We start from the raw sequence: 17,062 nt of genomic DNA on the forward strand, positions 1-17,062 counted from the left end.
AGTTGAGGATAGCTCCTTGCTGGCCTTGATTAAGCAAGGAGCGAGTTCAAAAAGCATCCGGGGCGTTGTAGAGTTTCACGAACTCTCTTTCACACCCGTGGGCCAGGGCCCAAGGAACCATCCCCGACACCACTTGCTGCAGGATTGACGGCCCCTCCTGGTCCGTCTCCTCCCCTCGGGAGGACGCGGTCCTCGTCTCTCCCTCCCCTCTGGAGGACGCGGCCCCGGCCTCTTCTTCCCGACTCGGCACAGCCGTCTCAACGCGTGCCGAGTCAGGTGCCGCCTGAGGCTCCGAAGCAGCAATCGCCGTCACTTCCGCCCGTACCTCCGGGACCCGAATCACGCCGCCGGAAGGGGCAGACGAGCTCACGGGCTCTTTCTCCTTCCGCAGCACCCTTTACCTCTTCGGCGGCCGAGGTTCCGAAAGAAGAACCGACCGCGGAGGAGCCTTCAACTTCGTGACTGCCCTAAGGGGGGGCGAGCTCCGGTCATCTCCGGTTCGGGGACAATCCTAAGGTCGGGACGAGCTTCAGGCAGATCTGTAAAAAAAAAAAAAAAAAGAGAATAAGTTATGGCGAAGTAAGTCGGGGGAAATTCGGAAAATCCAGAAGATTCATTCTCAATTACCTGTAACTTCCGAGTCCAGACCTGCAAGATGAAGGCGCTCCGGCTGTAGAAGCACCTTCCAAGACCTGTCCCTCGGATCCAACGACCTCAACTCTTTGATCCGAGCCGAGGCAGTGGTGCCGAGCTTCGGCCGCTTCTTTGGAATATCTGCCAAACACAAGCCCGTCAGACTCAGAATATTACAAAAAAAAAAAAAAGAAAAAAAAGAAAAGAAAAAAAAGGGGGCGAGAGGGAGAGAAGACCCAAGTCACCTGCTCTTTGGAACGCCCGAGGGACACGAGCCTCGTAGGACCCGGACTCATCCGTCTCCCAGCGACCACATGCCCAAAACCAACGCTCTCTCCAGTGTTTGTTGGAAGTGGGAGGGTCGGTTATCAGGGAACCGCCTCCGCCTCGCCAAGCAGCGAAGACGTAGAAGCCGGGATAGTTCGGATTTACCCGCACTTGATCTGGTGGAGAAATTCGTTGGTAGGCGGTGGCTGTTCCATCTCGGCCCACAACACCGCACATCCAGTAAGTTCCTCCACCCATTCGGGACTATCTGCCCGGGCAATCTTTATGCGAGACAGAACTCCCCGGACGAGGTGCAGACGCAAGCCGCATTGCATCGACACTTGGTAAATCGCGACTGCCCGCAGGAGGGTGATCCGGCAAGTCATTCGGACGGGGAGATAGGTGATGACCGACTTCGGGAATATGGTACCCGACTCGGATTCTATCCAAATCCGTCTCAGTCACTGAAGGAACCGGACCGCTTAAATCTTCCCCGATCCTTCTTCTTGAGATTCGCCTGCGCCGATTCACCAACGGGAGCAAGATCAGGGGTTCCTTCGGTGATTAAAATTTCATCTTCTTCCTCCTCATCCTCCTCCATGTCCCTTGGCAAGTTAGGCCTTCCCGGACGGGTTAATAGAGACGACCCGCCCCGAGAAGGAACGACGGAAGCCGGGCGCTCCGCTGGAGCTTCGGTGACTCTCTCCGGTAGACAAGCAGCGTTGGCGTCCACTGCTATCTCCGTCAGTAAGGAAGGCGATTCCGCAACGTTCCAAAAACGTTGCGCTTCGCCTTCGTCTCCAGAAGCTCCTCCCTGAGGACTTTGAGAACTCCTATCCGCCATTATTACCTAATAAAGAGGAAGGAGAAACTCACCGGAGGGAGAAAGGAAAACGGAAATGGCGGAAAGAGGCACCGACGGTTAAGAGAAAGGAAAGGAAGGAGATGAAAGGCTATGCGAACCCCAAAGAAAATGCGGAGCGGGAATGGTAAGAGCAGTAAAAGTTTAAAGTGCGGGGCCCCTGACGTTATATAAGGTCGCCATACGGCGGAGACAATTAATGGGGAAATGATTCGACGCCTGCATCGATTCCCTCACTCGACACGTGGCGCACGTCGACTGGCGACAATAATACCTTTGCTACGTGTCCAATCTTCGTTGGCGGGATGTGTGATTTGACGGCTGACGGCGCATGCGATGTCAGAAGCTGAACCGTCCCCCATCAAAGGCCTCACGGAATGCATTTAATGACCACGACTCATCTCGGACTAAGTTACGAACCGACTCCAAACTCGCTACTCCTCAGTGTCATATGAAGCACACGGAGTAAGGGGGCTTACTGTTGGGGGCAAAAATACAAGTCCGAAGATTTGGACTTAATGCCTCGGGACTCGGACTTAATACCTCGGGTCACCGAAGGATGTGTCAAATCCGAGGCATGGTTCGCTAAACCGAGACAATGGTTGAGTCGGTTCGGACGACTTATCGGCGTTCCGGGCAGTGTCGGGCGGACCACCTTGCAAGACCGACCGTCGCCAGGCAGATATCATTCCGGATATCTTGGGATAAGATCTCCGACCCCAAGCTCACGGGATCGGATGACGGCTCAAGACGGCACGATCTTATCTCCGTGATACCAGGAGAAGATCCCGCGCTCAATATCGGGAGGACCCCAGCAGCTATAAAAAGAGGGACCCTGTCACCTTGAGAGGTACGAAACAAATTCCCTCTAAAAACCTTTCAATACTTTGAGACCCCGAGTCCAGGCCTGACTTTGGCATCGGAGGGTCCCCTGCTCGAGCCGGGGTCTCCTTTGTCCTCTTTCTTAGCACTAACCACAAGGTACCCTCTATGGTTCTATCTAACATTATATATTTATGTATATTATTAATTAAATATTTGAATTGAGGGTTGGGTTAGTTGGGTTGGATTACTAGGTTGGGTCAGGTGCAGGTTAGGGTTTAGGTTAGATTGACTCGAGGTAAGCTCGCCTCAACTTGATCTGGTAGATCGATTTGAAAGTTTTGACAAACAACCTAAGCTTCAATAGTAAACTTGAGGCCGAGCTTGAGCTTGATCTCAAACTCGAGAAGAGCATGTACAAGCCAAGCTAAACTTGGGCCACCTGGATGCAACTCGGCTGGATGTACAGCCCTGAAAGAATACAAATACGAGCTTGATCCAAAACTTTTCTGGCCTTAATAAGTTTTTAACGGTGGGCGTTTAATCAACACTGTTTTCCTGTAGTGGGGTCCAATTGAGATCTTGATCCGCCTTATTTTTTAGTTCATGCCGTGAAATGAGCGGTAAAAATGAATGGACGGCAGATAAAACACATGCATCGTTCCGCAGTCACATACAACCGTCCAGTACCGAGTCGCTACTGGCAGCGTGAGACTGTCAGTGTTCAATCGGCGTCCCTCTTCGTACGGGGGCTACAGGGAAATCTGTCGGATCGCCAAGCACCGCGCGGTGCGTAGAACGCACTCCCCCCAAAGAAAGGAAAGGAAACAAAGAGAGTACGCTCGGATCGCCGAGCACTTCGCGCGGTGCGTAGTACGCACTCCCCCAAAGAAAAGGAAGGAAAGGAAACAGAGACGGAGTGAGGGAGGCTATGACGACGAGTCCTCCAACAACGACAGAAGGAGGGTTGGTGCAGTTCACCCCATCAGAGATTGAGTACGTTAGCTACGGGGGTGAACATCACCTACCGCTTATCATGCGCCTGGTCGACCAGGAGCTCAGCGAACCCTACTCCATCTTCACGTACCGCTACTTCGTCTATCTCTGGCCCCACCTCTGCTTCCTGGTATTTCATTTCCTATACACCATCTCTCCGTATATACGCCTCCACCTCCTTCTATTTCTCCTTCTCCCGCTAGGGTTCTCTTATTTATCTTCCATACACGCTTTTTCTGTATATCTGACTTGAATCAAGGGGAGTTGTATGATCTTCGGCCCTGGAATTTCTATACTCCATAGAATCTTCTGGCCTTGGGTTTATACAAGCGGGGCCCATGAATCGGTGATCCACGGGCCGTTGATCTAATGGGCCTTGTCGCTTGGTGTTTGTTTCTAGGTCTCTTTGTTAATTGCATTTGTTTCTTGCATTGGAGCTGTTGATGTTGATACGATGATTCAGTTCTATCTGTAATTTCAGGCATTTCACAAGGGCAATTGTGTGGGGACCGTTGTTTGCAAGATGGGTGAACATCGGAACGCGTTTAGAGGTTACATTGCGATGCTTGTTGTAATCAAACCCTATAGAGGGAAAGGGATTGGTAAGTTTTTTTTTTTTTTTTTTTGAGTTGTAGTACCTGATTTTTGGGAGCTTTTAACTTGAGTATTTGATGTTCTTGCAGTACTTCATTTGAATCCTTTTGATACATTCGATGTAAACGATATTTTAAAGGGAGGCCAAGTTCCCTATTTGTGACGAACGAGGAACTTGTAAGGCGGGGGCATTTTCACACCGGGCTTGAGTGGGGTGGCCCGTGGGATGCAGGGGCACACTCGGGGTGGGCGGCCTGCAGAACCCATGGATTTGGGGCCTGTGTGAGGCGGGTGGCTCGTGTGAGGTAGAACCCATGGATTTGGGGCCTACGAGGGAGTGGAACCCATGGATTTGGGGCCCACAAGGAGGGTTCGACCGAGAACCTAACCCATGGATTTGGGGCCTGGGCTATGAAATAAAGAGATTAATTCGCCATGCTCTATCAGTTCGAGCTTTTAGAGCAAGTGGTTAATTGTCTTGCATCAAATTGATATCAGAGCGGGAGGTCTCATGTTTGAGACTCCTCACTGAGGGTGATTAATGCGGGGGCCCACGAGGGGGCGGAACCCATGGATGCTCGTGTGAGGCAAAACCCATGTATCCATGACAAGGATATGGAAACATGTGTTGGGGTTGTGCATGGACAATCAATGTTATTATGCCTTAATTGATTACGTTATGCATTTTCTGAGTTAATTCCTATGGAACATGTTTATGTAGGTTTGAGAGGTATAACCTTTGATGCTCTTGGGCACTTGAGATTGGACACGGCGACTTAGTCAAGGGAGCTTCGGCTCTCCCTACGAGGCTATTGCATTGCCTTTATCTGGGTGTCTTCATCAGGGTCCTTGAAGTATGCGTGATCCCACATGGGATCCGGTTTCTAGTTGGTTAACCGTAATTTTTCAACCATCAACTTTAAAAAAAAAAAAAAAGTTGATCTAACTTTTGTTTTTAGCTGTGTTTGTTTTAAATCATGCTTGATGGACATCCAATTATTGAGATATGATTTGATCCATACCTTGGGTGGCATGAGAATCGCCCAAGGATGGTGAATACGGATAGTGAAGGAATTTAGATAATTGGGGTGCATGAATTGTGAAGGTACATAGACATCCTTTATAGTAGGGTACATAGATGTTTGTAGGATGCAGAGCACTGTATAGTGTGCTCTTGAAATTGTAGCCCTCCCCTATATGAGATCCTATCTCAGAGAGAGAGAGAGAGAGAGAGAGAGAGAGTAGATGGGCCACGTCCTCAAGTTAGTGTCCACCATATGGATGGCTGTGGTCTGATTTGTTCCCTACCAAGAAACAGATGGAAGCTCTCATCTCTCCTTACTTGAGATGGTTAACCGTAATTTTTCAACCATCAACTTAAAAAAAAAAAAAAAGTTGATCTAACTTTTGTTTTTAGCTGTGTTTGTTTTAAATCATGCTTGATGGACATCCAATTATTGAGATATGATTTGATCCATACCTTGGGTGGCATGAGAATCGCCCAAGGATGGTGAATACGGATAGTGAAGGAATTTAGATAATTGGGGTGCATGAATTGTGAAGGTACATAGACATCCTTTATAGTAGGGTACATAGATGTTTGTAGGATGCAGAGCACTGTATAGTGTGCTCTTGAAATTGTAGCCCTCCCCTATATGAGATCCTATCTCAGAGAGAGAGAGAGAGAGAGAGAGAGAGAGAGAGAGAGAGAGAGTAGATGGGCCACGTCCTCAAGTTAGTGTCCACCATATGGATGGCTGTGGTCTGATTTGTTCCCTACCAAGAAACAGATGGAAGCTCTCATCTCTCCTTACTTGAGATAGATCTGGGAGAGACTCCCTGCGTTAGGAGATAAGCAACGACAATGATCAACGAATCTACTTCAAGTATGATTAGAAAGTAGTAGATTTTTCTTCTTTTTTAGAAACATGAGTTGATCTAGACGGAAATCCTGTTAAAATTAAGAATTGAATTTTTCAAAACCTTTAAATTCTATTGCGTATTACAATAAAATCCATCAACATGTATCAGTATCGTCGTTACTTAAAAAAATATCACCGTTTGAGGGAAACTTTGGGAAGTTGGAATTTTCAAGTGAAATTTTAGGAGATGTTAAAAGACATGTTTACAAGACTCAAAACATTGCAAAAAATAAAAATAAAAATTCTACACATAATAAGTTTTCATTTTATGGGGGCATAAACCATGTGTTGTTAGAAAAAATTATACAAAATAGATATATAAAATTTATAGCCAATCAATAGATTGGCTAACACCAATTTATAAAAATTTCACATTAATTAATTGTAAAAAAACACAATTTTCAATTAAATAGATTTTTTAAAAATATTTTTAAATAATAAAAAATAACTTTTTTTCGAAAAGGGAAAAAATTGGGCCAATCAATATATTGGCCCTTACTAATGAACACATAAGATTTGAACGTATCCATTCTTAATTTAAGGGGTAAAAAAAATGAGGAAATTAGGATTTCCCGATTTCTCTCTTTTCCACTTAGATGTTGATTTATTTATTTTTTGTTGTTGCTACAAATCCATATTAATGCATGAGGATCATGCATAGACACGGATTTCAATAGCCACACATTGAAAAAAAGTCTCTTCGATTTTTCATCACCGTTGAGTTCCAGCTCGTCTCCACTTCGAGTCGAGATTTCTTCCCCAAATCCAAGCTTTGATTGAATAAAACCTAAGAGGATTGATTGAAATCACCTAAAGGGAAAAATCTCACAAAAATGGAGATTTTTGAGTTTTGGGGTTTTTTCCCAATTTCCTATCGATTTTCATCTATTTACAGATGTTTCCCTGGTATTGGGGATATTATTGTTGGTATTAGAAACTTTATGAGAGATTCTTCTCAAAATATCTTTGAGTTGGCAATATCACAAAATATTTGCCGATATTATCGAACACATCGGTGATATTTGAAATTTTTTAAAATACCAATTGTGTCGGTGTCCCTTACTTGGCGATGCTAATAATATCGGTGATATTATTGATAATATCATTGATATTTGGAGTACTGCATTTAATGGAGAAAGATAAACATCTTCTGACCTGGGAGATTTGGAAGGCATGGTCCATTGAGTGTCATGGTTCACAATTGGAGGGAAACATTGGTTAAACTCCAGAAAATGGTGAAATTTTTTGGTGGAACTTTAGGAAATGTTAAAAGACACATGATTACATACTTAGAACTCAAAACATTAGGAAAAAGAAAAACCTGATGGGGTTTGGGCGAGTAGCCAACAACACTGTGGGTTTGCTCCCTATAGGTGTGGGTTCAACTCCCCACCCCGGCATTGCCCGATGCACTTGGTTGTGGGTGATTGCATGCATCCATAGGGAATAGTCTCGCCTAAAAAAGGGGTGGGTACACATTGTGCCCAAAAAAAAACATTAGGAAAAAAATCTATGCATAATAGGTTTTCGTTGTTTAGCTAAAAAACTATGCATTGTCATGCATTAATGACGCAATTTGATGGGGACACAAGCGCATTCAAGGTGTACCAACGAAGAAAGCGCCAACCACAAGTGCCGTCCTTGTGGATAGGCGACTATTGAAGAGCTGAAAACCTTTCACATGTGATTGGACATATAGAAGACCCCACTCAGGGAAGACACATGTGAAGGAAGATTGGAGAAAGAAGACCGAGCGCCCAAACTTTCCCGTACTTATGTTCTTTGCGCGTTTTTGACTTAGGGGTCATTTAGTAATTTTATGTCTTTATTTGCTTATTCTAGGGGTATTTTAGTAATTTTATGTCTTTATTTGCTTATTTAAGTGGGCTAAAGCCCTAAACTCGAATTTTAACTATTGATTAATGAAAAGCAAACCCTTTGGTTGCCTCCTTCCTATCTTCTCTCTAATGGTGCTTCTTCTCTCCTAAATCTTCTTCTTCTAATTTCTTCTTGTGCCCCTCGACTTCTTGAGTGTCATGGTTTTCTTGGTGATTTTCCGGGTTAGCTAATCCTGGTGATCAAAATCTTGAGAACCTTGGAAACCCTAAACCCCCAAATTCTCAAATCCTTAATCCGAGAAACTTCTTGGAAAAAAAAAACTAGTGATCTTCATTGATCGATTGGGTGTGACCACGCAAGATCGGGAGGTTTCATCCCTCGCCGGATCCAACCTAAGTAGTAATTGAATTCCATAATCCATGGTTGTAGTGATAGCCCGCTCCATTGCATGTTTCCTTTATGATTTTCTCAGTTATGATGATTACTGTTAGAATTTTAGATCATTTATTCCTTTTATTTCCGCTGTTTAATTATGTCCATGAGCATGCATCATAATTAGGGTTGTCCTGCGTCACAATTATTATATAAAAATAATAATTTTATATCATTCAAATGTCACGTAATACAAGCAATAAGACAGAACCAAGACAGCCTAGTTAGCAGAAGAGTTTTGCTTTGCTAGGTTTGAGTGGCATCTTCTTATGAGTATTGGTGAAACATGGGTATGCTACAAGATATTGGAGGTAATATGATCTTATGGAGCAAATGGACCACATATAAAAGGAATAGAATGTGGTATATCAAATGGTCCATTGGGAGAAACAGTAAAAAGGTTTAGGAAATGTGAAGATTGGATAGAGACTTGAGAATTAATAGGCCCATCTGTATTTAAGTAAAAGAACAAAGTCCTTTTTTTTAATGGTAAAAAACAAAATCTTCTGAGGAAGAAGACATAACAAGGTATAAGTGATTAAAGTCACTTCCATGATCGAAAGATACAAAGAAGATGAAGAAGATGAGATGTGACGTGGAGAAGATTAATCAAGAGAAACTAATATCATTAAGTTCTCTAAGTGGATGATACAAGACATAAATATCGTAGATCATAATAATCATCTATGTTTTTAATCCCAGTGAAATATCGTAGATATCACGGGGAATATTGGGAGATATCATAGATATCGTGATATATCGGCATGTTTTGTCAATATTATCATCAATACATTGGATTTTTTGCATTACTCCATAGTTTCATATCGCTAACCCCTGATATTAAAATTATTCGCCAATACAATCGATAGATTGAACACTGAGGGTTCTTAAGCAAGTATGGAGAATTGGTTTCTATATGTCTTTATCAAGTTCCAACTTCAAGTAGAGGATTCAAGTTCAAATGCTATACCCATTGTGATTCCTAGCCAAACCACCCACCTCGGTGGGTCTTGGATTACTAACAAAGCTGCCATGGTACAACCCCCCATAATGGCTCATTATGCCCCCCCGTAAAGGTTGTAAGGCCCTGTAACTACTCGTTACGCCCTTGTAAAGGCTGTAATGGCCCTATAGTGTTTCATTACAAGGTTGACATAAGTTTTTCATATTTTTTAATTTAAAAAAGAGACCGTAATGACCGTTACAATCCACATCGTAAAGGTAACGATGGTGGCCATTACGGCCACCGTTATTGTTATGAAATACCTTACTCCAGATTGCTGAGAGCACGGCCAAGGGGAACTTGTTCCACATTAACCTACCAATTGGGCCCCAAGTGGAGTGTTTCTCATTTAGCTATGCCTCAGGAGAATGAGAAACATGTAGACATGCTAGTAAAGGGTAGAAGGGCTGGCAAGTGAAGTGTCTCCATGAAGATCATAAGTTGGAATGTTTGAGGTTTGGGGTGTCCACAAGAATGAATACAGATTAGGGAAATATGTAAAAAGTACAAGACTCAAGTAGTAGCATTTCAGGAATCAAAGCTGCGGGTAGTAGAGTAGAGGCTGGTGAATTCATTGTGGAAAGGAAAATGGAAAGAGTGGGTAGCTTTAAATGTCGTCAGTTTAGCTAGTGGAATCCTAGTAATTTGGAACTCTAAATTGTCGTTGAAGGAGGACAGTTGAGGAGGGTAGTTTTTCTCTATTAGTTATGTTTAAATAGGTATTATCCGATTTTAGATGGGTCTTTACTACGATATATGGGCCAAATAGGCCAGGTTCTAAGCAGGCTCTATGGTTGTAACTAGATATATGTTGAAGCAAATGGCAATTGTCGTGGGTAGTGGAAGGCAACTTCAATGTTGTGAGATTCTCTTTAAAAAAATCAAATGGCAACCACATTACTAGAAGCACGAGAGATTTCTCGGAATGGAAAGTAAAAAACGAGATGGGTTGATCTTCTAATGGGGGAAGTTAAATTCACATGGTCTAATGGGCATGCAAGACCAGTCAAATTGAAGCTGGATCGATTTTTGCTTTCAGCAGATTGGGATGAAAAGTTCCCTTTAGTTTATCAAATGAGTTTACCAAGGCAAGTATTTGACCATTGCTTGATTATATTGGAGACAGAGGAAGAGTATAAGGGGTCGTGCCCCTTTTAGGTTTGAGCTTATGTGGTTAGAGGTGGAGGGCTTCTTAGGTAAAGTGAAGGAATTGCGGCTTTCCTTCTCAATTAGAGGAGTTGGTTTCTCTCTTTTTTAGAAATAGAAAATGCTTAAAGGAAAGATAAACGTCTTGAAAAAAGAAGTGTTGGGGATTCAGGAAGAGGAATCTTCAAAAATTTTGCAAGAAATTCAAAGGCTCTATGTTTTATAAGGAGGTGGGCTCTCGGATGAAGAGAAGGCATGGAGGGGAATTTATATGGGAAAGTTCAATGCGAGACAAAGGGAGGACGAAATCAAATAGAGGCAATAATCTAGGGTTCTTTGGTTAAAGGAATGTGATAAAAATACTAAATTTTTTCATGCAATGGCTAGTGCAAGAGCTCGAAATAACAAAATTAATGCCGTGGTGGTTGGAGGGGAGAGGGTAGAAGGGAAAGCAAAGGCATGTGATTCGATAGTACAATTCTACAAAGAACATTTATCTGATGTAGAATGGGAAAGACCAACACTTTATAATCTCAATTTCAATGCTCTTTCAAGGGAGGAGGTTGAATCCTTAGAGAAAGCAATTTCAATTGAAGAAATAGAGGCGGTAATTTTCGATTTGGGTTGTGATAAAGCCTCAGGTCCAGACGGCTACCCAATTGCATTTTTTTCAAATGTTTTGGGGTCTTGTTAAGAAGGATTTAATTGGTTTCGTATGTGATTTTTTTGAAAAAGGATTCCTTGTAGCGGAATTGGACGCTACTTTTCTAGTGCTAATTCCAAAAAAATAGGGGGCAGAAATTTTGAAGGATTTTGGACCTATTAGTCTTTTGAGAAAAGCATGTATAAGATTTTGGCAAAAATATTAGCTTCAAGGTTTCATGCGGTTATTGAAAATGTGATTTCCAAGTCACAAGGAGCTTCTGTCGATGGCCGCCAAATAGTGGATAATGCTTTGATAGTTAACGAGATGATCAATTTTTGTAGGAAAGGTTTGAAGGGTGTGATTTGAAAATTGGACATCGAGAAAGAGTACAACCATACGGATTGGGACTTTCTAGACTTCAAGTTGGGTAGTTTGGGATGTGGTCAGAAATGGCACTCATGGATTCAGGTTTGCGTTAAAAATCGGCAAAAACTTGTATTTTGGTAAATGGATCCCCAAAATGGTTTCTTCCATGCGTCAAGGTAACCCTTTGTCACCATACTTATTTGTGGTGATATTGGGGGCTTTGAGCAGATTGATTGATAGGAGTGTGATGGCTGGTTTAGTAAAAGGCTTTAAAGTTGATAACTCTCAGTTTCAAATATCACACCTACGGTATGCGGATGATACCTTGCTTATATGCTAGGCGGATGAATCAAAGGTAGATAATTTGTGGATGATTGTTGTTTGCTTTGGGGTGGTTTCTGGTCTAAAGGTTAATTCCAGTAAAAGTGAACTATTAGGAGTTGTTTGTCGAAGGAAGAGGTAGTTTCTTTTGCTAGGATCTTCGGGTGTAGGGAAGGCTTCTTTCCGACTATTGACCTTAGTTTACCACTATGTATTGGGAAGCTGACTGAACATCTTTGAGATAAAGTGATCGAGAGATTTGAAAGCAGACCATCTTGTTGGAAGAATAGGCACTTATCCTTTGGAGGAAGATTAACGTTAATTAAGACGACAATGTCTAACCTACCAGTATATACTATATCTCTTTTTAAGTGCCTACTAGGGGTGATTAACAAGCTCGCGAAAATTAGGAGGGGTTTCTCGTGGAAGATAACATAAGTTTCATCTAATGAAGTGGGAGGAAGTATGTAAACCTTGGGATCAAGGGGGAGTAGGGCTTAGGGTTTTGGGAGAGATGAATTTAGCGCTACTGGGTAAATGGGTGTGGAGATTCGGGGTTGAAGAAGGTGGCTTATGGAGGGAGGCAATGAGTAGAACGTATGGGGTTCAAGATGGTTCTTGGTGGATTAATGAGTCTTCCTTGTACAAGGCATCGTCTCTTTGGATAGTGGTGGCTTTGCTTAAAGACAAGGTTTGGGAAGGAGTGGGGTTTTCCTTAGGTAATGGTGAGGGGATTAGATTTTGGGAGGATGTTTGGCTAGAAGATATAAAGTTGAGGGAGAGGTTTCCCCTATTAGCGAATATATCATTAGAGAAAAATTTGTTGGTAGCTAAATGCTTTTCTTTTTTTAGGGAGAGGATGTCATTTGGCCTCCTCCTTGTAGGAGAAACTCAAATGAAGAAGTAGAGGAATTATTGAGTTTGTTGGTTGTTTTGAGCAAGTTTCGCCCGATGATTTCTTAAAGGGATTCGATGATATGGCGAGTAGAAAAGTCTGACAAGTTTTCAATCAAATCATTTTATCAAAAAATTAGTGATGGAATATTTGTTACTCAGGTTAGCCATAAAGCTTATTTATGGTGATGTAGGGCTCCTCCGAAGGTAAGCCACCTTGACTTGGTTAGTGGGGAGAAACAAAGTGCTCACGGTCGACAATTTGCGCAAGAGAAGTATGATTATTCTGAACGTGTGTCTAATGTGTTTTCAAGATGAAGAATCAATGCATCATCTTTTTATTCATTGCGATTTTGCCAAGAAAGTGTGGGATGGTTTTCTTGTTAGATTTGGAGTTCATTGGGTAATTCCAGGTTTGATTGTTTCTTTATTTCGGTCTTGGCATGGAGGGGGCAAAGGGAAGACAAGAAAGAAGATTTGACACCTTTATCTTCCAGTTGGGATTTGGGTTCTATGGAGGGAATGGAACAATCGGTGTTTTAGAAATCGTAAAGGAGGTCTAGCGAAGGCATGCTAATGCAGGGACATTTTCACACCGGGCTCGAGTGGGGTTGCTTGTGGGATGCAGGGGCACACTCGAGGTGGGTGGCTCGTGTGAGGCGGTACCCATGTGATTTGGGGCCCACGAGGGGGGTTCGACCAAGGTCCCAACCCATGGGATGTGGGGCGTGAGCTATGAGGTAAAGGGATTGATTTGTCATGCTCTATCAGTTAGAGCTTTTAGAGCAAGTGGTTAATTGTCTTGCAGCAAATTGGTATCAAAGCGGGAGGTCTCTTAGGGGCACACTCGGGGTGGGTGGCTTGTGTGAGGCGGTATCCATGTGATTTTGGGCCCACGAGGGGGGTTCGATCGAGGTCCTAACCCATGGGATGTGGAGCCTGAGCTATGAGATAAAGGAATTAATTCGCCATGCTTAATCAGTTCGAGCTTTTAGAAATTGTCCTGCAACAAATAATAATGCAGGGGTATTTTCACATCGGGCTCGAGTGGGGTAGCCTGTGGGATGAGGGGACACACTCGGGGTGGGTGGCCTGTGTGAGGCAAGTGGCTTGTGGAGGCGGTACCCATGTGATTTGGGGCCTACGAGGGGGGTTCAATCGAGGTCTTAACCCATGCGATGTGGGGCCTGGGCTAGGAGATAAAGGGATTGATTCGTCATGCTCTAACAGTTCGAGCTTTTATAGCAAGTGGTTAATTGTTCTGCATCAAAGTGGTATCAGAGCGGGAGGTCTCGTGTTCAAGACTCCTCATCGGGAGTGATTAATACGGGCATTTTCACACCGGGCTCGAGTGGGGTAGCCTGTAGGATGCGGGGACATACTCGAGGTGGGTGGCCCATGTGAGGTGGGTGGCTCGTGTGATTTGGGGCCTACGAGGGGGGTTCAATCGAGGTTCTAACCCACGCGATGTGGGGCCTGAGCTATGAGATAAAGTAATTGATTTGCCATACTCTAACAGTTCGAGCTTTTAGAGCAAGTGGTTAATTGTCCTACATCACATGCAAGATGGTTATAGACTATAGAGCTAGTTATAGAATCAAGTGCGATTAGGGTAGATCGGTTTTCTGATAGTTGGGTGGATGTGTAATTTTCTTTTGCTTTCCTCGTCGCTCTCTATATTTTTTAGGTTTTTGGCCTCTTTGAAATAAATCATCATCGTTCAAAAAAAAAGGGGGAGGGTCCCAAGCATGAGAGGACCACTGCTCCACTAGGTAGATGACTAAATTTGGGTAAGCCCAAGCGGTCTTGAACTTCATAGAATAACACCCTAGATTGCTGATGCATTACTACAGTGGACAAGCAATTGGCCCACTGATTCTTCATCTTGAAGACACATAGAGCACCACATTCGAGGGATCAATAATTAATATTTGGAATGGCCATATCTTTGTTTCTAAGTGATCGATAAGTAATATTTTTACCGAACATGTTGTCCATAGACAAGCTTTGACCTTAGAGGGCAGCATTCAACCAAATTCTAGCGAAAGCAGTTGATTGCAAAGGAGGATTACTTGTAAGGAAACATGCCAACGGTCTCACTGAAAAGGCTCCGTATGGCTCCAAGGCCCAAAGATGTTTGTCCAATCTCTATCTGGCAATGTAAGTATCCTCGAGGTTACCTTCAGCATTCTAGATAAAGAAGCAATCTGATCCTCTTTTAAATCCCCATAAACAGCAAATTCCATATTAACTTCCCTCCCACTCGCCTTCTCCATCATCCATGCCATCTCCACCAGAGCCTTCATGGCCAATTTTAGGGCGTTCATCATTTGCGTAATCATTGCTGATGCTGATGGCCAACTCCTTATAGTTTGTAATTGGCGCTCCCGTGTAATTCTTTGCTCTTGGGTGAGACTATAAATTTGAGAATGAGTTAGCTTTTGTAGATATTGTACAATATATAAATAGGTCAAGCATTTTTTGAAGTTACCTTCATGTAAGCTGCCCATACTTTTTCATCTGCAACAACTTTCTTACCATCATCATCCCAACTAATGCCATTGTCTGACAAAAGCTCCTTCACCGTCAAATATAGCTCCTTTTTTTAAAAAAAAATGTGATCATTTGTCATTACACATCCGGTTTTTTCTTTCATCCCATCCATTACGGCTACAAGGGCCTCTCTTTCAAAACTATTATCAAACTTACAACCCAACTGGACTTGTTCCACAAGTAACTCTCTTTGACACTCATCCATGTCTGAAGTCCACCAATTGATTCCCCTTTCATTCTGCCACCACATCATTATTTGATCCTATCTTAGCCATTCTTGACACATAAAAACAAGAGCGTACTTCAAGATTCAAATGAAGGCGTGTTCAAGATGCAACTATTGAAATTAAACAAATACGAGCACCTTAGTTCAATATTGAATTCAACGAAATATTCTTACATTGCCATATGAAATTGGATTCATTTCAATTCAATGTAATTTCAAAAGAAACAATAAATATCAAGGGTGGCTATTATTCCACATCCTATCTACTTATCGTCCCTGTTCCTTGACCAATCACCCATCTCCATCTATGAATGCCCTAGGATCTTGTCCACACTTAGTTCCAACTTGGCTAGGTTTATCACCTCATTTGATGATCTCCATAACAAGTGACTGCTCTTAAAGCATCATCTCAATTCACTACTCCAAGTGAGCAACCATTTACATATTTGCATGTGCAAATCATTCCACTGAATTCTGGTCTCATTCCTCTAGACACTAGATTATTGATTCAGGGCATGTTTGGTTCCTTGCAATACCATTGTAATGTGGTGTAAAACTCACATCATTACTCCTTGCCACCGATTGGATAAACCAAGCTCTTAAATCATAGTAATCCGGAGGAATTACCATTGACTTGGATGGGTGGAGGTGCGTTGATGTGTCGTAATTTTGTGGGCCCCGCCATGATGTATGTGTTATATCTACACCGTCCATCCATCTTGCGAGATCATTTTATGGAAAGAGACAAAAAGTGAGGCACATCCAAATCGGAAATTGACCACACCATAGAAAGCAGTGGGGATTGAACGCTTGCCATTGAAAACTTCATGCGGTCCATAGAAGTATTGGATGAAGCTGATATTTGTGTTTTCCATTCATCCAGGTTTCTGTGACCTCATGAACCGGTTGGATGGCTAATAAACATCTTAGCAGGCCAGAAGAAGGTTTCAATAGGGGGCGTCATTGTCCCACTGCTTTCTGTGGTGTGGTCCACCTGAGCTTTGGATTTTTCTCATTTTTGTGGTCATGCCCTAAAATGATATTTCAAAATGGATGGACGTGTGGATATAACACATATTAGGTAAGTTATATGCAAATGTATCTAATCACAGTGAGTAGTTTACATGCATTAATGCATATCCAAGGTTGAAATTAAAGCTGCGAGAGTGGTATTACATATGGCTTTACTTCGGACTACCATGGTAGTGATATTCATTACCCATTTACACAACATTACAGCACATTAATGCAGTAATCGCTAAAACAAACAGGCTATCAGGGGCCATGAATCATACGACTGGTAAGAAGAAAGGGTTCGCTTCATATATTCCTACCTCTACTGGTAATCAAACTTGTTGATGGATCATTTTCCAAAGCCATTGGAAGAGGGACTTATCAACTTTCTCGATGATTGGCATTACCCTCAGTTGTGCACATTCGTTCGTTTACATCAAATTTGTTATTGGATAGTACTCTAACCAACAACTTAAAAAACATAGATCTAAACTCTCAAAGATCTGAAATTCATTTCCTTCCATCT

At 42.8% G+C, this 17,062-nt stretch overlaps 1 protein-coding gene across 1 annotated transcript in view; it reads left to right on the top strand.

Moving 5' to 3' along the window:
• Window positions 1-3,319: 3,319 nt before the first annotated feature.
• Window positions 3,320-17,062, top strand: part of LOC131246617 (N-alpha-acetyltransferase MAK3) — a 30,642-nt gene continuing 16,899 nt past the window's right edge. Inside the window, exons 1-2 of the mRNA XM_058246913.1 lie at window positions 3,320-3,710; window positions 4,062-4,182. Of these exons, the coding sequence (XP_058102896.1) occupies window positions 3,516-3,710; window positions 4,062-4,182 (316 nt within the window). The 5' untranslated portion in view covers window positions 3,320-3,515. The remainder of the gene's footprint in view (window positions 3,711-4,061; window positions 4,183-17,062) is intronic.

This window comes from Magnolia sinica, chromosome 5 (assembly GCF_029962835.1).
Source record: "Magnolia sinica isolate HGM2019 chromosome 5, MsV1, whole genome shotgun sequence".
NCBI classification, from domain to species: Eukaryota; Viridiplantae; Streptophyta; class Magnoliopsida; order Magnoliales; family Magnoliaceae; genus Magnolia; species Magnolia sinica.